General features: G+C 34.8%; 3 protein-coding genes across 3 annotated transcripts; 2 read left to right on the top strand and 1 right to left on the bottom strand.

Moving 5' to 3' along the window:
* The first annotated feature begins 906 nt into the window (after window positions 1–906).
* LOC141685187 (uncharacterized) lies at window positions 907–1,935 on the top strand. The gene has a single exon (XM_074490304.1). The coding sequence runs from the start codon at window positions 907–909 to the stop codon at window positions 1,933–1,935; it is 1,029 nt and encodes a 342-aa protein (XP_074346405.1).
* A 4,384-nt stretch (window positions 1,936–6,319) lies between these two features.
* On the top strand, window positions 6,320–7,056 carry LOC141686701 (17.3 kDa class II heat shock protein-like). Its single transcript, XM_074491752.1, has one exon. The coding sequence runs from the start codon at window positions 6,412–6,414 to the stop codon at window positions 6,874–6,876; it is 465 nt and encodes a 154-aa protein (XP_074347853.1). The 5' UTR covers window positions 6,320–6,411; the 3' UTR covers window positions 6,877–7,056.
* A 2,268-nt stretch (window positions 7,057–9,324) lies between these two features.
* On the bottom strand, window positions 9,325–13,678 carry LOC141683262 (uncharacterized). The gene is made up of 5 exons (XM_074487962.1): window positions 13,522–13,678; window positions 11,565–12,417; window positions 11,294–11,449; window positions 10,363–10,617; window positions 9,325–9,675 (listed from the first exon to the last, which is right to left on the bottom strand). Exons 1-5 carry the CDS (start codon window positions 13,557–13,559, stop codon window positions 9,535–9,537), a joined length of 1,443 nt encoding a protein of 480 aa, XP_074344063.1. The 5' UTR covers window positions 13,560–13,678; the 3' UTR covers window positions 9,325–9,534.
* Between the last annotated feature and the right edge of the window lie 9,204 nt (window positions 13,679–22,882).

A 22,882-nucleotide genomic window follows, 5' to 3' on the forward strand; every position in this document is an offset into this window, starting at 1 on the left:
AATTGGGGGCCGGTAGACTTAGGAAGAATGTACTGAATTTTATTACCATATTATTGTTAGTTAACAGGCAACTAACGGAAGTTAAGAAAAGTTACACAAAATGCAGCATTTATGAAATTATGAATACACAAATTATATATTAAAAAGTCCAGGTACACGCTCTACACAAAGTGTAAACTTGAGGTACAGTGCATTTTACTCAATAATTAATTAATATACAAAATATATTACTTGTTAAAATATTTGAATAAATATAAAGTGATTGTCAAAGTGTATCGAGGAAGTCTCTCAAATCTTATCGAGGAAGACTTGTAAAGCTTATCAAGGAAGACTTGTAAAGCTTATTGAGGAAGTTTTGTAATACTAAATAAAGAAGATTTGAATAGCTTACTTAGTAAGCCTTGTAAACCAACTACTATAAATAGCTCATTCAGCTAATGAAATGAAACATAACTTTTCTCTCCATCTTCTATTCTCCTATACTTCCTCTACATTAATCATAACTAATATTTTCAATTCAAGGTTTATAACACGTTATCAGCACGAGTCTCTGCCAACTAAAGCTTTATTCTCGAAAGAGCTACGACTTATTAAGACCAACGAGTCCCTATCAACTAAAACTATTTCATAAAAGAGGTACGTTTACTTTTCCTCATTTTATTCTAAATATCACTACATATTTATGTTACTGATTGAAATCTATAAAGATGGCTATGCCGTCAAATAATACTATAAAGATGGCTCTGCTATCAAGTAATACTGCTATAAAGATGGCGCTGCCGTCAAGTAATAATCAAAAGTTTTCTGGCCGGCTATGCCGTCGTAACTTTTGTATAAAGTTATTATTTCAACTTGTCTGTTTAAATATTATGTGACATATTATATCTTATTTAAAATCTATTCAGAATGGCGAATCTTGCAAAATTAGAGTTTGTTGTCTTGGATGTTTCGGTAAATAATTATTTGTCATGGGTCCTTGATGCGGAATTACACCTTAGTGCTAATGGCCTAAAAGATACTATTGACCTGGAAAAAATCCCAACTGTTGAACAAAATGCAAAAGCGATTATCTTTCTTAGGCATCACATCCACGAAGATCTAAAATCTGAATACCTCACTATCAAAAATCCAATCACCCTTTGGAATAATCTCAAGGATAGATTTGATCACCAGAAACTTGTTCACTTGCCATCTGCCCGATATGACTGGATTAATTTGAGTTTACAAGATTTCAAATCTATAGCTGAATATAATTCTGCTCTTTTCAAGATAAACTCAAAATTAATTTTATGTGGTGAAAATATTATTGATGCTGAAATGATTGAAAAGACCCTTTCAACCTTTCACCCCAACATTATGATCCTGGCTCAACAATATAGGGAGCGTAATTTTCAGAAATATGGCGAGCTGATATCTCTCCTTCTTGTGGCTGAAAAGAATAATGAGTTGCTACTGAAAAATCATCAGATACGTCCCACAGGCTCTGCCCAGTTACCTGAAGTACATAACACGTCATTCCTGAAGAATGAACATGGGAAAGGGCATAGAGGAGGACGGGGTTATGGACGAAACCGTGGACGTGGAAATTTCCGTGGTCGGTTTCACAATCAATATCATTCTGGCCACCTGAAGTGGCAACGTGATGGTTATAACTCTGGCCACCAGAAATGGCAACGTGAAGTGCCAAATAAAAGAAAGGCACCCCAAGAAGGAGAGAACCGAGGCATCTGTCATAGGTGCGGATCTGAGGGGCACTGGCAACGTACTTGTCACACACCCAAACATCTTGTTGATCTCTACGAGTCATCCAAAAGGAATAATGGAAAGAGAGTGGAAACCAACTTCGCTAATTATAATCTAGTTAATGAACCAATCAATAAGGCCTCAAATGAAATAGACACTGGTGCTAATCTTTATTATGGTTTAGACGACTAGACTTCATATGTATTGTTTTGCTTTACTTATTTCCTTTATGTTTTACTTATTCCCATTATGTACTCATTTTATGTACTTGTTTCATGTTGTTGTTCTATGTACTCGGTGTGTTTTTAATAAAGATGTTTTTTGTTTATATATGTATAGAGATGGAAGATATATGCATTGTTGACTGCGCAACCACACACACTATTTTACAGAGTCAGAAATACTTCTCACAATTAACTAAAACCAACTCACATGTCTGGACGGTATCGGGTACATCAAATATAATAGAAGGTTTTGGGAAAGCTAATTTTCTTCTACCAAACAAGACACACATACTCATACAAGAGGCTCTATACTCTAGCAAGTCAACTAGAAACCTAATGAGTTTTAAAGATATCCGTCTTAACGGGTTTCACGTTGAAACTACTAATGAGAATGAAAAAGAATACCTTCTCATCACCTCAAACACCGTTGACAATAAAAGGGTCCTAGAAAAATTCCACTCGGTTTCTTCAGGATTATATGTTACGAGTATACGAGTTCTTGAATCTCATAGTGTCAACATCTCCAAAGTCATAAACCCAAAACTAATTTCCCTTTGGCACGAAAGACTCGGTCATCCAGGGGTATCTATGATGCGTCGTATCGTTTAAAATTCTGTGGGACATCCTCTTAAAACTCAAAAGATAATATCTCAAGATGAATTTCATTGTTCAGCATGTTCCTTAGGAAAACTGATTGTCCGACCATCCCCAGTTAAGCTTCAAACCGAGTCCCCGAAATTCTAAGAAAGAATTCAAGGTGACATTTGTGGTCCTATTCATCCATCTTCTGGCCCATTTAGGTACTTTATGGTTTTAATTGATGCGTCAACTAGATGGTCTCATGTATGTCTACTTACAACCCGAAATACAGCCTTTGCCAAATTACTTGCCCAAATAATTAAACTCCGAGCTCAATTTCATGACCATCCCACTAAATCAATCCGACTAGATAATGCTGCTGAATTCACATCTGCAACTTTTAATGATTATTGTAGGTCAGTAGGAATCTCAGTCGAACACTCGGTGGCTCACGTACATACACAAAATGGTTTAGCAAAATTTTTTAATTAAAAGACTTCAACTTATTGCCCGTCCCTTACTCCTAAGGGCAAAGTTACCTATATCTGTTTGGGGTCATGCAATACTTCATGCTGCAAATATAATTAGAATAAGGCCTTCTGCTTACCACAAACAATCCCCTCAAGAATTAGTTCTTGGTCAAGTACCTAATATATCTCATTTAAAAGTATTTGGTTGTGCTGTGTATGTTCATATATCACCACCACAAAGAAATAAAATGGGACCTCAAAGAAGAATTGGTATATATGTTGGTTTTTATTCTCCGTCTATTATAAGGTATCTAGAACCATTAACTGGTAATGTTTTTACTGCTCGCTATGCTGATTGTCATTTTGATGAATTCATGTTCCCTAAATTAAGGGAAGATAATGATTTGCATAAATTAAATTCCGAAATATCATGGAATGCGTCACGATTAAATTCTATTGATTCACGTACTAATCAATGTGAATCTGAAGTTCAAAGAATTATTCATATGCAAAATATTGCTAATCAAATGTCGGATGCCTTTAGTGACTCTAGACATATTATAAGGTCACATATACCTGCTATTAATGCTCCGACATGAGTTGAAATCCCTACTAAGAAATCAATTCCTGAAGAATTTATTGGTGATTCAAAGCCACGCCAGAAGCGTGGTAGACCTATTGGTGCAAAAGATATTGTACCACGAAAACGAAAATTGATTGGAATTGCCCCAGAAGTGGCAAAAGTTTCTGAAAATACCCCAGAAGTGGTATTGCCTCCTGAAGAGGTTCAAGCCCCTGAAGTGGCTGTAACAAAACTCCCAGACGTGGGATTCCCTCCAGAAGAGAATGTTGCCCCAGAAGTGGCACATGCCCCATAAGTGGCAAATGCTTCCACAGAAGCAAAGGTACCTGAAAATTATGAGATCTCAATGAATTATGTCCATAACGCGAAATTACTGGATCGTGGAAGTATTGAGGTTGATGATGTATATGCTTTTTCCGTGGCATCTGATATTATTATGAACTCCGATCCTGAACCACAAAGTGTGGAAGAGTGTCGACACCGAGATGATTGGCCAAAATGGAAAATTGCGATTCAAGAAGAATTGCAATCATTGCGCAAGAGAAATATATTTGGACCTGCAGTCCAAACACTAGCTGGTGTAGTTCCTGTCGGGAATAGATGGGTGTTTGTACGAAAACGAAATGAGAGAAATGAAATTGTGAGATATAAGACCCGGCTAGTAGCCCAGGGATTCTCTCAAAGACCTGGTTTTGATTACCAGGACACATACTCTCCTGTGATGGATGGAGTTACTTTTCGTTTTCTAATGGGTATGGCTTGTATGGAAAAACTGGAAACACGTTTGATGGACGTTGTGACAGCATACCTATATGGATCACTTGATAGTGATATTTATATGAAAATTCCTGAAGGGTTAAATATTGAGGACACTAAGCCTCGACATTTGTATTCTGTTAAATTACAACGATCATTGTATGGTTTGAAACAATCTGGTCGTATGTGGTACAACAGGGTTAGTGAATACTTATTAAATGATGGATATGTTAATAATCAAGTGTGTCCTTGCATTTTTATTAAACGATCATCAACTGGTTTTGTTATTATTGTTGTATGTGTGGATGATTTGAATATTATCGGTACTACTGAAGATATTACTAATGATGCTAACTATTTGAAAAATGAGTTTGAAATGAAAGATCTTGGAAGGACAAGATTTTGTTTAGGTATACAGGTGGAGCACTTATCTTCAGGAATATTTGTTCATCAATCAAACTATACTCAAAAGATTCTTGATCGGTTCTACATGGACAAAGTTCATCCACTAACCACACCAATGGTTGTTCGATCACTCGAGGTTGAAAAGGATCCTTTCCGTCCTAGAAAACAAGATGAAGAGACTCTTGGACCTGAAGTTCCATATCTCAGTGCAATTGGCGCTCTCATGTATCTTGCAAGCAACACATAGCCTGATATTGCATTTGCAGTGAACCTGTTGGCAAGATTTAGTTCTGACCCTACTAAAAGGCATTGGGATGGAATAAAACATATATTCAGATATCTTCGAGGGACAATCGATCTTGGACTATTCTCCCCAAACAATTCAAGATCACGGCTAGTTGGATACGCAGATGCGGGATACATGTAAGATCCTCATTTTGGGCGATCAAAAACAGGTTACCTATTTACATATTGTGATACTGCTATCTCTTGGAAGTCTACAAAACAGAGTATGGCTGCAACTTCATCAAACAACGCAGAATTACTAGCAATTCATGAAGCAAGCAGAGAATGTATTTGGCTAAGGTCGGTCATTCAACATATTCGAGAATCATGTGGATTATCAAGTATTTCAGACAGTCCTACTGTTCTATTCGAGGATAACTCGGCCTGCATCAAACAACTTAAGGAAGGATATATTAAAGGGGACCGAACATAACAAATATTGCCAAAATTCTTCTACACTCATGAACTTCAAGAAAATGGTGATATTGATATTCAACAAGTTCGGTCATGCGATAATCTGGCGGATATACTTACAAAGTCACTGCCTACATCAACATTTGAGAAGCTGAGAAATAATATGGGTATGCGGAGGTTAAAAAGTTTGCTACATCAAAATGTCAGAATGTGAGACATTTTATTCAGGGGGAGGCTGTACTCTTTTTCCTTCGTCAAGGTTTTTATCCGACTGGATTTTTCCTTGCAAGGTTTTAACGAGGCAGTCAATCTTTGCAATAACTCGCATTTGACAATCAAGGGGGAGTGTTAAAATATTTGAATAAATATAAAGTGATTGTCAAAGTGTATCGATGAAGTCTCTCAAATCTTATCGAGGAAGACTTGTAAAGTTTATCAAGGAAGACTTGTAAAGCTTATTGAGGAAGTTTTGTAATACTTAATAAAGAAGATTTGAATAACTTACTTAGTAAGCCTTGCAAACCAACTACTATAAATAGCTCATTTAGCTAATGAAATGAAACATAACTTTTCTCTTCATCTTCTATTCTCCTATACTTCCTCTACATTAAATATAACTAATATTTTCAATTCAAGGTTTATAACGTTACTCCAATTATTATTCTTTGATATAAAGCAACGCATGTCTAACCGACACGTCAGATCCACTCTCCCCTGTTTCTAGAGCAGACGCTTCTCGAATAATATAGAAAGCTCTGCACCCCACTACTCCAGAAGCCTCCGCTTATATCACCGCGGCCCTTATGGTACTTTCCAGAATCTTCTCCCCCTTTCCATTTTCCCCTTATAAATTCTCAGTAAAAGTTTCTCTCTTTTCCCATCAACAAATCAATTCAAAACCAAAAGTATCTTTACAGCAAACACAAATTATAATTCATCTTGTTTGAATCAAATGGATTTCAGGCTAATGGGAATTGATAATCCGCTCATCAACGCTTTGTACCACGTTCTCGACGAAGACAACAGCAAGAGCAAGTCTGAGCAGGCGCGTAGCTATGTTCGTGATGCGAAAGCAATGGCAACAACACCAGCTGATGTGAAGGAGTATCCGGGGTCGTACGTGTTGGTGGTGGACATGCCTGGATTGAAATCGGGCGATATTAAGGTCCAGGTGGAGGAAGATAATGTGCTGGTTGTGAGCGGAGAGCGGAAGAGAGAAGAGGACAAGGAAGGCGTCAAGTATGTGAGAATGGAGAGGAAGGTTGGGAAGTTTATGAGGAAGTTTGCGTTGCCTGAGAATGCCAATTTGGAGAATATCAATGCTGTTTGTCAGGATGGTGTGTTGAGTGTTACGGTTCAGAAGCTGCCTCCTCCTGAGCCTAAGAAGCCCAAGACCATCGAGGTCAAGATTGCTTGAATGCGGAAGCTTCGACATTGTTCTATAATGCTTTCTGTTATTTGGAAATAATTAGCAATGTGTCTGTGAGTTTGCTCTGTACTTCAAATTCAGACTAGTGTTTAATGGAGTCAATTTTGCTTAAAATGTAATTGATGTGCAATGGACTAATTTGTTAAGGTTTTTTTTTCTTGTTTAAAATGTGTTATTATTGTTAGTACTGTAATTGCAAATATGCATTCTCAGTTATTTTAGTTATCCTCAAATAATAAATTGTGCATATAGGAAAAGCCCCTCTTTATAGCTGTACTGAACTCTATTAGAAAAAAAAATCTACCAGTTAAAAAAATGATCTGCAGATTTAAATTCACTAGGCTCATGTTACTTCACATTTTCTAATTCAAGATGTAGAAAATAGTAGCTGCAGAAAGTGGTCTGATCATCTAAATTTGGTCCGGAAACGTTAGAAGTTTGGAAGCATGAAATAAGTTTCAGGAGGAATCACATTCAAGAAGAGGTGATACATGAATTTTTCAGCAAGAGAAACAAATGGGTTAATTTTTAGCAACGGGAGGGGACACAAGAATCCTCACTTATGTGAAGCAATGGAGTGAATCACATATTTGATTTGTTAATTAACAAAGGATTAACAGCAAACAGAATCAGATTCTTTTTATCCACATTCCTATCCATATAGCTAGCACCCAAAAGACTAGAACCAAGTTGGCGATTTTCAATCAAACGCAATCAAGAATACTCCAATTGAACTAACAATAACTTCCATAACAACTCCACCTAAGATGTCATATAAGACTCATCATTCATTTACATATGTTATAAGTAACATGTTAATATTACATCCTGGCACCTTAAAATTGAAGAAAGCAATTTATTATCAATGTACAAGGTAAGATACGATATACTATTACATTTCAGAATACAATCCATTGCTTATACTTACATGGCAAAAATGCTTCAAGGGAGAACAAAACGACTCTTATAAATTCACAAATACGACTCTCTTATTCGGACAGGGGGAGTATATGATTAGGAATAATTTATTATACGGACATATAGGAAGAAACCAGCAAAGTCATACACAAGTAAGAGCACATCATAGTCGCACTCCTGTAGCAAAAAGTAATAATAGCGGAACAAAATGATCGCTTTTGAAACTCAGTGCTGCTTCAAAGTAGCAGCACCAAAAACAACAGTTTTTTAGTTGTGCAAATGAACGTACGTAAATTACCAGTCTCGGTTCCTGAAGAGCAACCACTTCTAACGCCTTTTTTCTAGAGAATAATCCGATACCAAGCTAAACTTCTCCAGCTGTATAGAATCATTTTGGTTTTACCTTCTTTCTCACTGGAGTATTGTTCTCTGCTGACACATCCCCCTCTGTTCAGAGTTTCTTTCTTTCGCCTGATTTGGAATGTGAACTACAGGAAGAGAAGGACCTCCACTTGTAGCATCAGTGGTTTTGTGCTCACAGTGTTGTTCTGGCTAATTAATTTTCTTGAGGTTTATTTTAAATACTTGAAAACGCCATCCTGAACAATAGGCACCGATGTTTCAACTAGAGACTCACCCACTGATGTTTCAACTAGAGACTCACCCATACTTATCATCTTTACAACATCGCCTTAATCATTTTCTTCGTTCATAGAAGTGGGTTTTCCACACTCCGGTTTTGCACACAACCAGTGCCCTGAGTGTACCTGTGTTTCACCCTTTCTAGTTGTAAGGTGATCTATTATCCTCAACCTAAACCTTATTCCCCGCAACAGATTATCCTACATAGCATGCTTAAAATAAACTGCAGACATCGTGTAGTTTTGCTAAAAAAATGACACTAAATACGGAACCACTACACCTGTGATGCTTGGCAACAAAGAAAAACAAATTTTAAATCAGTGTTAACAGCCATCAGTTGTAAGCCTGAGTCGTGACAATATCTGTCCATTAATCATTTTTTTGCAGGACATGGAACAGCGACAGCCACCAAAAATGTAGAACAAAACTTAAATAACCACAACTTGAACTTTGATAGTCACAAATACCTAATTATCATACAATAGCAACAAACTTATCCACATAAATTAACACAAACGGCCAACAGAATATTGTTTGAAATTTTATCACTCCTTTAAGAGAACACCAGCGACACAGAATTTAGTATAATCTATTAATCAACAGAACCTAGTGGGAAACCTAATTCATAAATTTACAAATGCCCTACAATAGTTATTCAAATACAGTGATGAGTGATTTACTAAAGTCTTCTAAAATTTCCAAATTCGTTCTGAATAAATTATGTTTCTAATGTGCAGGAACCTTTTAATTGTTTTGGAGAAGTACAAACCATCGGGTTATTTGCAAAAATTACGCATAAGGATGCTGTGCTATTACTACAATATTTAAAGCGATTAAGTAAATACACATGATTACAATATTCAAAAGACACCAAGATACATTAAAATAGTATAATATAGAGTAGTAAAGTATTACAGTATTTTACAAAGACAAAAGAAGTAAGTTTCTAGTATTATGCATCTGGATCCAATTCTCTGAATCCACAACACACACTTTAATTGCATCTAGTTAAAATCAATCCTCCGTACTTGTTTCTTTATTTCTGGCACTACATTACATTATTTTACATGGTAGAGGAAGATAAGATTATATGATTATTGGCTCGTACCCGTCTTCTCTTGGACTCCTCAGTTTTCTGTAACCTAGGAAAGCAACAAGTAAAGCTATTCCTACACCAAACAGAACTCCTATCCAAACAAAGCTGATCTTTGCTGTTTCCCCATGTATCTGCAGAAACAAGACGCCCATTATAATCATCAGTTCCAACTCATTACGCCATTATACCCCTAGATTATAAACTTTTCAGAACTGAAATAAGGGGTTACAAAAATATTGGGGTTAGAATGGGAAACTAATCTTATTAACGGGGTAAATCATTCCCTTCATTGAATTCTGGATTCTAAATCATTTCCATCCAAAACTCTACTGCCCCTAGTGAGTTGATTTTACATAATTACATAGGTTGCTGCTGCCTCTTTCCCTAAATTCTATCAGATCACTTATTCCAAGTAAATAAATCTAGTAATGTATGTCAACAGCATTTAAAATCAATATTTACCAACATTTTTGACTCAAAAGTAACATAGCAAGAACTCCTTCTAGACTTCTTCATCTAATTCTAGTTAAGAAAGTAATTCCAAAAAGACACTTCCAGAAATGATGAGCTACAAATTACAACTTAACATTGTTAATTAATCAAGAGATGTAATTCACAAACTCGCATAATTTAAATAATGTTAACATGCCTGAGTGCACGTGTGTATCAGTTATTTGTACAAGCATTAAGCAGTGCTGGAGATGTTTAAACATGTTCCTTTAACATGTGCTATACAACCTACTCATTGGCTCATCAAATAATAAGGGGTATAATGATAAATATGCTTGACTGATGGTGAAAATGAAGTCAGATATTACCTCAACTGCTGCCTGCAAGTAGGACTCTGAATCTGGTAACGGTTCTGCAACCAAAATGTAGAAGAGCCCCATCACTCCAGTGTGTCTTTGGGCACTGCTGTAATTTGAATCCAAATATAAAGTTTCCCCATCTGCAATCCTAACTGACCCTGGCTTGGGATAACATGTAGACATTCCCACAATGTACCCAGCCTCATTTCCAGCTTCCTTTCCCTCTCCGTAATTTGGTATTGATGAGCATATTACTCGTCCATCCTATATGATTTAGTATGGAGGACATCATATTAAAATATCGGTAAAAAGGATAACTCCCAATCTTATCTTGGTTAAAATAATTTTAAGCTGGAAAAGGTCAGGATCACTCTATAACGAAAAAGTTACCATAATATCTCCTGAAATTAACTGCTTTGTTACGAGTATATGCCCCGTTTTGACAGGAAGGCATGCAATTTTGATTAGGACATTCTGTAAATTCTGTGGCTCTATATAAAAGCTAATGCAGTGGAAAAATCAGAAAGTTTAAGTACACGGTGAAAATGGAAATACGCTTGGCCAATTGGAACCTCATTGCAATGTCGAGGGTTATATTCTTTTTATGCGATTAGTAATCCCGAGACCATTCACATTTACTCATTTGATCATACATAATCACTAAAAAAAATTGCCATGGCTAACTTCAATAACAAACTAATTCATTTAAGGGGATTTACTCCAACCCCCTCCAAATCTCCAATGATATACTGTGGATATGAACTAAAAAATGATGGATATTTAGTCCAACTAGTTAACTTAAAAGATTAGTCTAATTTAGAACAAATTGATCAATACCCCCGATGTGTGTTTATCACGTGTAACAGATATAACCTAGATTTGAAAAAATACTCCAGTGTGCAGAAACGGCAGTCTAGATTTATAAAAATATATTAAGTACCTCTCCATAAAGAGCTGAACCGATGCCCCCAGTGTGCTGATGTGCAACACCATAGATGACATCACCACCAGTTGGCATGACCACGCTTATTCGTCTAGATTCGAAACATGCCTTGTTATTTGCATCAGTGGCACAGGCCTCAACAGTGTACTCAATCTGTATCATGATAAGTGCAGCAGTAACTCAATGGATGACAATTAAATAATTAAAATTAATAAAGTATGACAAGAATTTTCCTCAAATATCTAAAACTTCTTTGAAGTTTACTCACAAGGCAATCATGTTTTGCGCTAAGTGCTGTCGTTGATTCATCAGACTTTGTCCAAGTATCGGTAATATCAAATATATATATCTTAACAGGTAAAATGGAGTTTTCCCAATCAACCCACTTCACAGTGTACTTCATGTATAGGTTTCTCCTAGCACTCTCAAATCCCTGTTTCACCAGGCATTGTGTCTCGTCATAGCAACAATATAATCCGCCAACATAATCTGGACTCAATGGCCGATTATATTCATCTACAGTAACATTGTATAAATCACATCTGCACTCGGTGCATCCTAACCTCTCTGCTGCACCGCGAGTATCAATAGCATGAACATTAAGAAACCATTTCTCCTCATAGCCATCAGGAATTTCAGTGGGATTTCCAATTTCTATTCCATAGGGATCTGGGATATATGTAGCTGTTTTTCGTGTTTCTGACCCGAGGCCAAAATATTGTGTTAGTCCGTGATCACAAATTCCAGCATTTCTTGCAATTATGCGATCCGCCTGGTGGAAACCTGAACTCTGGCTGTGCTTAGAAACATCAATTCCTTTGCGTTCAAAGTATCGAACAGCGACCCAGTGGTGAAGATAAGTTTCGTGAAGGGGTACAGAATTTCCTGCTTCATCAACTACTTCAGCATTAAAATCCTTGAGTGCAATATGACCTCTTGGGAAATCAATATCATAGTAATATTTGTTTGCCACTGATCCGGGACCTAGAACAATCTTAGGTGATAGAAACACTTTAGTTTTCACCTCATTTTCACGAGCTTCTAAATTTTGGGCATTTAGGACCAACAAGATAGTCACAAGCAGTAAAAACCAGCCTTGACGCATATTCACTCTAGTTAATCTGTTGAAAACAAACACAAAATATATTAAAAGGATAAGTTTAACAGAAGACATATATTGCAATAAATACAACCCTCAATTAGAGTTTACTAACATCACTAATAAGCGCATAAATATATACTTAAACTATTATATTTCCTCCAATTTGGATATTTGAAATTACTAAAATCATATATTATGATTCATAATACTTGATAAAATTTCATTCTGAAGTAGATAAGACAATGGTAAAACATAGCACCTAAAAGGAATTGCCTAAAAGAGGTTTGAATCACGCTTGCGGCATCTCTACCTTCGATCAAGGGCGTTTATGCTCGAGCAAGTAATATCCATTTTACTTACTCTAAAGCACTCTGACCCTCGTTCCAGAGTTGCTGAGATGATCATGTCTCTTGCCCAAGGTATTCAATCACTCCCTCAAGCAGTGGCGGATCCAGAGTCTGACTTCTCTGGGGCACCATGTATTTATGCTGAGTATGCTACGAGTCGGTGGTCCAAATTCAATTTTTTTTTGTCATTTTCGCTAGATTTTTCGAATATTTTCAATATTGAAGGGCTAAGAATTAGTATTTCAACCATTTAGTCTCCAACTCATGATCATATAACTATTAATAAAAATAAATATGACTCAAACTATGAATGATTTAGCCGGGGGGGGACTTTATAAAATGTAGATATTTTATACTTCAATAAAAACCGCTAATATTTGTTTCCGCGGGGGGGCCTACATGAATTAGCCCTTGCCCTCGAGCATGGAAAAGTTCCTCTACTGATTATTTTTCATTAATCTTTCCCTTTTTTCAAGAGCCCATTTGGTGAAAACAAAAACTTCAAATTAATAATTCAAAGAGTAACACCCTTTATATCCCACCTGATGGTGCTATATAATATTTTTTCTAGATTAAAAAAAGGTTAAGTGGCCCTTAATCCTTAATATACGAGGTAAAAAGGGTTTAAACAGAGCTACAAGAATTCCATGAATAAACAACATACATAAAGAACATAAAGCCAAGAATCTTGAAAATCAAACTAGTACATGAGTAAAAACAACACTAAGATTTAAGCACAAACATGTACATAATATATTAAGAGAAGAAAGACGTACCTTGACGATGATGTTTGATACATTAGATGAAAGGGCATGAATGAAAGATAAGCTGAAGGTAGATAGATACACTGAGGCTCATTATTACATATATATATAGTGTGGAACTGGGCAAGCTAGCCGACATGACTGATGAATGTGAAAGAGGACGAGGTGAATAGGTAGATTACACGTGTCTGAATTGATGACCGCATTGCTTACGTTTCAGAAAAATTGATATTTTTTACTCTCTTCGTACACTCCGCACCAATCAAATTAGTTATCCAGCAGCAGACTTTTGTTTTAATTTTTACATAAGAATTTGACCGTCAATTTTAAATTTTATAAAATTTATAACTCCTCCATCCCAAATTATTGGTCCGTTTAAGTTTTGTGATAAAATTTACATAACTTTGACTGTGAATAAAATTTTATTATTTTGAAAAAATTAAAATTGCATATTAAAGTATATTAAATATATTTTTTAGTAATATAATTTTATACATATTTTTAATTATATATTAAATAAAATTTTCAGTTGGGTCAGTTTGATCTCCAAAAATCAACAGAATACATAAATTGGAACCGAGCTATATATTTTGTGAAGTTACGGGCATAATCCCGGAAATTTGAAGGTGTACAATGTTATCAGTATTCGGTTTTTAAAGAATACCTTTTTAATTAATTTCTATCAATTTAGTGTAGGGGTAAATGACAAATAAAATATAGAAAATCCTCGGATAAAAGATTTCGTCCCAGCCTTGCTGGTCTAGAACGGGATGTATATTTTATTCTTTGGAGATTAAGAGAAACTAATACTGTAATATCCGGCCCAGCTGAGAACAGATGCAAATTGTTTGAAATTGTGTCAGCCTGTCTTTCTTTGTATACGTATAAAAAAGACTTTTGGCTAGGCCCGAGTAAAATCTAACCGAAACGGAAAAATTGAACCGTGCTGTATTAATTGAGATCAGTTCGGTCCTTATTTTTCAGAAATTCGATCTATTTGGTCAGTTCTTGTAAAAAATATTTGGATCCAGACCGGATAGACCAATTAGACCAAATCATAAATATTATAATTTTATATTATATATATTTTACATATATCTTGAAAATATAATCATACTTTTTAATTTGTAATTGTTATAAATCTACATATCACATTATTTTAATTATATTTTAGATTTTATATTTTTTGTTCTAAAATTTTAATACAATTTTTATTTTTTAAAAAATTGGTCTGCTCAGTCTAAAACTGGACCGAACCAAATTATTTCGGTTCGTTTCGGTCCGGTCCATAATATAATTTCGGTCCGGTTCGGTCCAAGAAAAAATAATAATTTGATTTTTCGGTCTATTCTGTTCGGTCCGATTTTGGACAGATTCGACCGAATGCTCAACCCTACTTTTGGTGATAAACTGCCCATAGAAAAAACCTTTAAATCCGGTGCAACAGCTATTTACCGTACATGTATTTGTGACTTGTATATTACTCCCTCCGTCCCGTTGAGTTCTATACATTTATTATTTGTATGTATTTCGAGATTTGTATAAAGTATAGTTTCATAATATTCTTTTTTTAAAAATTGAATAAAAATTTAAACATAAAACTTTTATTGAGATTTTAAAAAAAAAATTATGGAGTTATATTTTAAAAGAGTATTGAAAAGTATGCCAAAAAGTAATGTATAGTATTTAATGGGATAGGGGGAGTAATAGTCTACAACAACTCGTATGATGCACATTATTTTTTCTTTTTAATTCGAGTCTACAAATTCAACTAACAAATATGTTTATTTAAGATTGGATCAATACTATAATTTTTTTAACCCGACCCAGGTGAATGTTATATTTTATTTTTTAAAACTAAAATGATTAGACATATTATATTTTTATTTGTATTAATATAATTATACCATGAATCTTAATCTGTTTGTTAGAGTATTTTATTTTAACTATTATTATAATTACGACGATCAAACCGACTACCAACCAAACTTTCATTGTTTAGTTTTTAATATACTTAACCTAAAACTCATGCGATGCACGGTTGTTTTAAGTAATTGTCATTTTATTATTTTTAATTTAAATTATTTAGATATTATATATGCCGAATAAAACCCATAACCATATAAACCTGTTATGTTAACCAAATTTAAGTAAATATGTTAGTCCCTTAATCAGCTGTAGAGGGGGTGAATGCAGTTGATACAATCTATTCGACAAAGCTTCAACAGAATCAACAGTTTTTATATTATCCGATAAAAACTTATTACAAAAGTACTATCTCGAAAGGATGAACAAATACCCCTGAGAGCTGCTAGGTTATGCGAAAGATATAACAATGTTGCAATGCTTATAGCATGAACCTAATCCGTGCTTTATATAGAGCACATCTACCAATGTATAAGGAATCATATTCTATTAACAACAAGGAAACCTATACTATTGCTTCTGAGATAAAGTCATTCACCGCCTTGAAATTCCTATTTCCTTTTCCTCCTCGAAGATCAACTGATGTGACAAATACTGATTTCATTCTCCGTTGATATCATCATCTGTTGATATTTCATCATCCGTTGATGTCATCGACATCCGTTGATATATAAGTTCTGATGTGAATTTCTGATAGTTTCTGTTTGATATCATCTATTGCTCCTAACAATCTCCCCCAACTTGTTCATTATGAAATTGTGGACAAGTTCCAATTGATGATGTCAAAACTATCTAAATGGAGGAATTAAGTATGCATATTCAATCTTACTTCAGTGAATATCAGACTTTAACTCTTCATCCTGAACTGCTTTTTTAACTTGAGCAATGTCAAAGGTTATTTCCGCTTCCTCAGCTCAGAATGCTTTCAGAAATCTTCCTTCTTTGACCAGCTTGGATGATTTCTGCTTCAATTTAATTTTCTCCAGTATCTAGAGCTTGAACTACTGTATAGATTAAATCTATCGGAGTTTAAAATTCAGATTCCTTAGATATTGACTTCAGCTTTGGCTTTAGACTTTAAAATCCTTGTCTTTTATTATATCTTCTCTTTTCCTTTAAGCTTCTTGTCAACAGTTCCAATAGCTTGTGATCTGAGAGATCTTTAATCTTCTTCCTGACTGTTTTCCCTTATAACTATACCCCTGGTTGGTCTGTTAGAAGGACCATCTTTATAAGTACTTGAGAAACAACAACAATATCAGCATTTGTTGTCTTCATAGAATTTTTAAAATCTTCCTCTGTTTGCCTTAATTGTTCAAGATCAACTCCAGAATTTTCTTTTACAAATATTCTTCTACTCACCTCGGAATCAAATAATTGAATCTTTGGATCCTTGTAGAACAGAGTTGTCTTTCTTCCTTTAACTTTCAGAGTTTGAAGATATTGGCTTGCTTTAGCACCGACTTCTTTCTCCAGAATACCCTTGTCTTCATCAGCAATAGTTGTGACTTGTGAAGATTGTTGCATTTTAGTAGTCACAGTCAAATCTTCAACTCTTCTTTCATTCCTCTTGCTTCCTCTTCCTTGCCTAGACTGAAATCTAGTGATTGCTTTTGATGAACCACTAACTCCAACTAGTACTTCACCTCTTTTAATTTTGCTCTCCTTCTGTTCCCCCTTATTATCAGAATTTTCATCATCAGTACCTGTCAATGTCAGCTGCTTGCATTTAGTTTTAATAATTTTCTCCCCCTTTTTGGCATCATCACCAAGCAGTAGAGAATAAATCAGCTCCATTGAATTTTGTACTTCTGTAAGTTGATCAGATATTTGAGCTTGATGAGCTTTCAATCTAATTTGACTGGCTTCAATTGCAGTTTGTCTGGTAACTATTGGTGAAATTTATTTCTAATTTTTCTGATGAGTAAGCAACCTCGAAGCAATCTATGATTCTTTAATCTGATTGATTTGAGTAGTAGTTGTTTCATGAGCTGTGTGTAAAGATCTGACAACCAAAGTTGATGTTTTCAGATGATTCAGCGTATCAGGATTTGTAATCTTTTGTTCTATTATTTCCAGATGTTCAACTGCTTGTGTTCTGGAAATATGATATGTATTATTTTTCCAATAAGCATTCCAGAGATTATCAGAATAATCCTACTTCTTTTTAGCATCTAACTCTTTCATTTTCTGTTCTCTTACATGCATAGGCATATCTTCAGGAAAAAAAGGTCATTCTCAAGATCTAACATAGCATTAGATACATGAGTTTCTTTATCATCATTAGATTCTTCAATAGCAGCTGGATCTTGCAATAATTGTTGAACTGTATCACCAGCTTCAGTATGTAGAATAGAATGAGAAATTGATCAAGCGGTTTCAGAAGATTCCACACCTTCAACAGTTATCTCCACATCTTCAAGTATTATAAATAAATTAATTGGAGCTTCAAGATTAATTTCCAGGAGCTTAGGTCTTGTAGAATGTTGTGGTGATTCTGAAATGGATGAATCTTTATGAATGGACTGTTGTGCTACTACATATTTAGCAACAACAGGGATTTCTTCAGGTGATGGAAAAGTAGAATGAATGGACTATTTTTCAACGGAAACATTGATTATCTCATGCGGTGGAATAGTAGAATGTATGGACTGCAAGAAAGTATCAGTACTTACTTCCAGGGAGATTAATAGCCTCTGTTACATCAGAGTTTTCCTGAGTTTTAACAGACTGTTGTTCATCATCTGTTCCTTTAGTACTCTGAGCATCTGCAAACATATAGCAAATAAAACTTAAACTCTCTATTCTTTTACAGTAGTCTCACTACTCCTCACACCACACATATCATGACTTTTAATAGTCAGAGCTTCCTTACAAGGATTACTAAATCCTATCTCTCATCTGCCTCTCCTTTTACCAGGAAGGATCCTGCCACTCTTAAATTTTGTTTTTCTCTCAATCTTTTCACACTTCTCACAGAAAAAGGCTCAGAAAGATTATCCTACAAAAATGAGAGGTGGCTAAAGAAGGGTGATCAGTGATCATACCACTAGAGGTAGTCCTTAATTAAGATCTAGATGTGATCATGTCAACAAGATTTATATCATAAAAAGCATACTATAAATGCTAAAAGAACTAAATTAGTATTTAAAATAAATGCTGATAAAGTAACACCTGTATTTATACCTTGTGAATTCACAATTAGGCTCGCAGTTGATACTGTGGTTATGACTGTTGTTGTTCATCAATAATGAGAACCTCCACTTGAATTGGAGAGGATTTGATCTGGTTAATGTCATGTACCATGATCTCAAACCTTGTTCTTCTTGCAAAGAACTAACACTTGAATGTGTTTATTGAAAGCTATCACAGAGTCTTCAGTAAAAATTGATGAAACCTCTGTATCTCTGTTAGTATCATTAAGATCTACCTCAACAAGTAGTCTCTAACCAACTAAATGTAGTTTCTGAGTGGTGAACAAAATTCAAGAATTATGTCACTTCATTTTTGCACTACACCATATATGGGCTTCGGTAACACTTTTTTCTGGTGTTACTAGCTAAGGTGTTATAATAGAGTGAAATAAAAAATAATCTAGGATTACACATTTTTTTAACGTTACCATTGATATACTTTTGTGTTACCATATACATGTCTAAGTATCTATGGTAACACAAATTTCGATGTTAGTATTGATCTTTAACAAATGTTACTATATATTAAATAGATTTTGTAGGCGAGCCACTAAATTTAACATGGGCGGGCTGAATTTAGTTTAATTAAAAATATGGGGGGAAATGAAATATTTTTACTTTGTCTAACAAAACTTCCCCTCTACCAAAAAAACTCTCACTCGCTCTCTTCAGTCTCTCGCTTTTTACTCAACCCTCTCTCACTCTCTTCATCAAAACCTGACTGTAATCAATTATTTCGGGTCTCTTTCTTCAGCAATTAATTGCATCTTCACTCTATCGAGTGTTATACTTTCAATTAATCAGGACTTCAACTCTCAATCGGGTCTCTAATCGGGTTTCTACATTGCAATTGGGAGCTTGTTGAAAATGCTTGAAAGATGATAAAGGTATGAATTATTCTTTTATTTATTTAGTCCTCTTTGAAACTTGTTGGTTTCTGATTCTTTTAACGGATCTCTTTTTGTAGAAAGTAAATACTTCAAGGAATAGATTTACTAAAGAACTATAAGTAATGCCTTCTAATTTATAAGCATGTTTATTAGGGAAGAAATATTTTATTTATCATTTGAATTAATGTTATGTCTTATATTTTTATAATGACAGATATCAACGAGTGTGCTCTTCCAAATTACGACCGCAAATGTGAGAAGAACTGTACCAATACCCCAGGAAGCTACACATGCTCGTGCTACGATGGGTACGGGTTATTTTATGGAATAAATGGTTGCTCGAAGAGAGACAATTCGAAGAAAGCTCCAGTAACCATAATAATAGGTACTCTCTAACTGTTGCAGGGTATGGTTAACGACTCCTACAGTTGAGAGACAGGGTATATAGATTATTGGTGGTGCAGTTTACAGTTTTCTATTTAATTACCGTAAACCTTTTAAGTACCAATTCGGACCTTAAGATTGAATTCAAAATGATTCCTGAGGTACGAGCAGGACAAGGCTACTAAGTCAATTCTCATTGATACTTTCGCTTAATTTCTTTCATCTGCAAGGACCGCCCATCTTAGTGGAAAATCTCGTATCACTATGCCATAAGTGCACATAGGCAACGGTTTTTATCCAGCGTTGCACGAAAATCGTTGCATTATCTACAAAATTTTCAGTTTATTGCAACATAGTGGTGAAAGCGTTGCAGTACATTGAAGCTACTGTTGCTAATAAATGTTCGTGTTGCACAGCATGCAACAGTAGAGGTCATAGCGTTGCATTATATATTTTTTTTATTTAATAAATGTTGACATGGAAAATAAATCTGAGGTGGCATGTTGGGGACCCACGGGTGCTAACGTGGCATGATGGCGTGTCATGCCACGTCAGCATTTTGGGCACCACACGTGGGACCCACTTGTGACGTGGCACCAGTGGGTCCCACATGTGGGGCCCAAAATGCTGACGTGGCATGCTGACGTGGCACGAAATGGGACCCACTTGTTGATGTGGCAGCTGACGTGGCGTTTCAGGCATTGCATTTGCTTTCTGGTGTTGTAGTAGGTTATTTAGTGTTGCGTTAGTTATTGTACTATTCTTAAAAGTTATTTGTTGTATTCATGTTCTAATTTTTTTAAAATAATTTTTAGTTGATCCAACCGTACGGATGTTGTTTCCTACTAGTTTTAGAAATGTATAATTTTTTTTTAAATTTTTTTATATCACGTGCTTTTTTAATAGTCAAACCCCGGTGCACACTGGTTCACATTACATAGTCTTGTTCTGGGTGGTGATTCTATTTTTTTTTAAAATTTTTGTTCAACAATCCAACCGTACGGATGATGATACCTACTAATTTTAGAAATGTCTAAATGTTTTTTTAAAAAATTAGATTTTATATCGTGTGTTTTTATAAAAGTCAAATTACGGACAACACGGGTTCCTATAACCAAGACTTGTCCTGAGTGGTGATTCTATTTTTTAAAAATTCTTATTCAACGATCCAATCGTACGGATGATGTTACCTTCTAATTTTAGAGATGTTTAAATTTTTTTAAAAAAATTTAGATTTTATATCACGTGCTTTTTTAATAGTCAAATTACGGTCAACACGGGTTCCTGTTACCTAGTATTGTCCCGAGTGATTATTCTATTTTTTTTTAAAATTCTTGTTTAACGATCCAACCGTATGGATGATGATACCTACTAATTTTAAAAATGTGTAAATTTTCTAAAGTTTTTTAGATTTTATAGTGTGTGTTTTTATAATAGTCAAATTACGGTCAACACGGGTTCCTATAACCAAGTCTTGTCTTGAGTGGTGATTCTATTTTTTTAAAAATTCTTGTTCAATGATCCAACCGTACAGATGATATTACCTACTATTTTAGAGATGTGTAATTTTTTTAAAAAAATTTAGATTTTATATCGTGTGTTTTTGTAATAGTCAAATTACGGTCAACCCGAGTTCATGTTACCTATCTTGTCCTGAGTGGTGATTCTATTTTTTTTTTAAATTCTTGTTCACTGATCTAACCGTAAGGATGATGTTACCTACTAATTTTAGAGATGTGTAATTTTTGTTTTTAGAAAAATAGATTTTATATCATGTGTTTTTATAATAGTCAAATTACGGTCAACACGAGTTCCTGTTACCTAGTCTTGTCATGAGTGGTGATTCTATTTTTTTAAAATTCTTGTTTACTGATCAAACCACAGGGTTGATGTTACCTACTAATTTTAGAGATGTGTAAATTTTTATTCAAAAAATTAGATTTTATATCGTGTGTTTTTATAATAGTCAAATTACTGTCAACATAGGTTCTTGTTATCTAGTCTTGTCCCGAGTGGTGATTCTATTTTTTTAAAATTCTTGTTCGACGATTTAACCGTACCGATGATGGTACCTGCTAATTTTAAAGATGTGTAATTTTTGTTTTTTTAAAAAATTAGATTTTATATTGTGTGATTTTATAATAGTCAAAACGGTTTTCATTTTTTTAATAATGGTAATAATCTCTTACTTTTAACGTTTGATGTATACTCCTAATTTATTATTAAATTTAATTTTGAAAATAGATAAATTATTTAAAAAAATAAAATAATATTCTGTTTTGGTCTAGAAAATGGGCGGCTAATTTCCCACTAATCAAAATTTCACTAACTCAAATTTCTTTCAGATCTCTCATTCTCTCTCAACCTTATCACTATCCCTCTCTCCTCCTGCCCCCCTCGGCAATCCAGTGAAGAAAGCAAGTTACTTCACAAGCTTTAAAATCAATACGAAACAAGATCAATTCCAATATTGTGTTGGTGATGATCAGAAATTTAGCGAGTTTGAGGTGAATAATCAAACTAATTTTATTCGAAATGAAAAAATTGAGGTAATTTGTGATGGTATGGAAGAGTCTGGAAAGTATTGGTCCGACTTGAGTGAGGCGAAAAATGAGAAGTTTGTTGATGATGTGGTGGTGAGGGAGGTGAAGGGAGGAAGTGATGTTGTTGAGGTGAAGGAAAGTGGAGATAAGGAGTGTGTGGATGATGTGATTCGAGTGGTGAAAGTGAGTGAGGCGGAGAAGAGAGTAAGAACTTGATGGAAGCTTCTGTTGGAGTATTGAATGTTTAGGATGAATCATGTTTGGACTGTTCCGATGGTAACTGCGGTGATGGGTTTTATGATTCTTGGACGCCGTTATTATAGGATGAAGAGGAAGAGTAAGAGTGTGCATATGAAGGTTATTGTGGATGATCAGGTCAGTTATTTTGTGTTCTGTAAGATTAAATTTGTGTCTGAGAAGTATATTCTAAGACTAT

The sequence above is a fragment of the Apium graveolens genome, chromosome 9 (genome assembly GCF_009905375.1).
Source record: "Apium graveolens cultivar Ventura chromosome 9, ASM990537v1, whole genome shotgun sequence".
Taxonomy (NCBI): Eukaryota; Viridiplantae; Streptophyta; class Magnoliopsida; order Apiales; family Apiaceae; genus Apium; species Apium graveolens.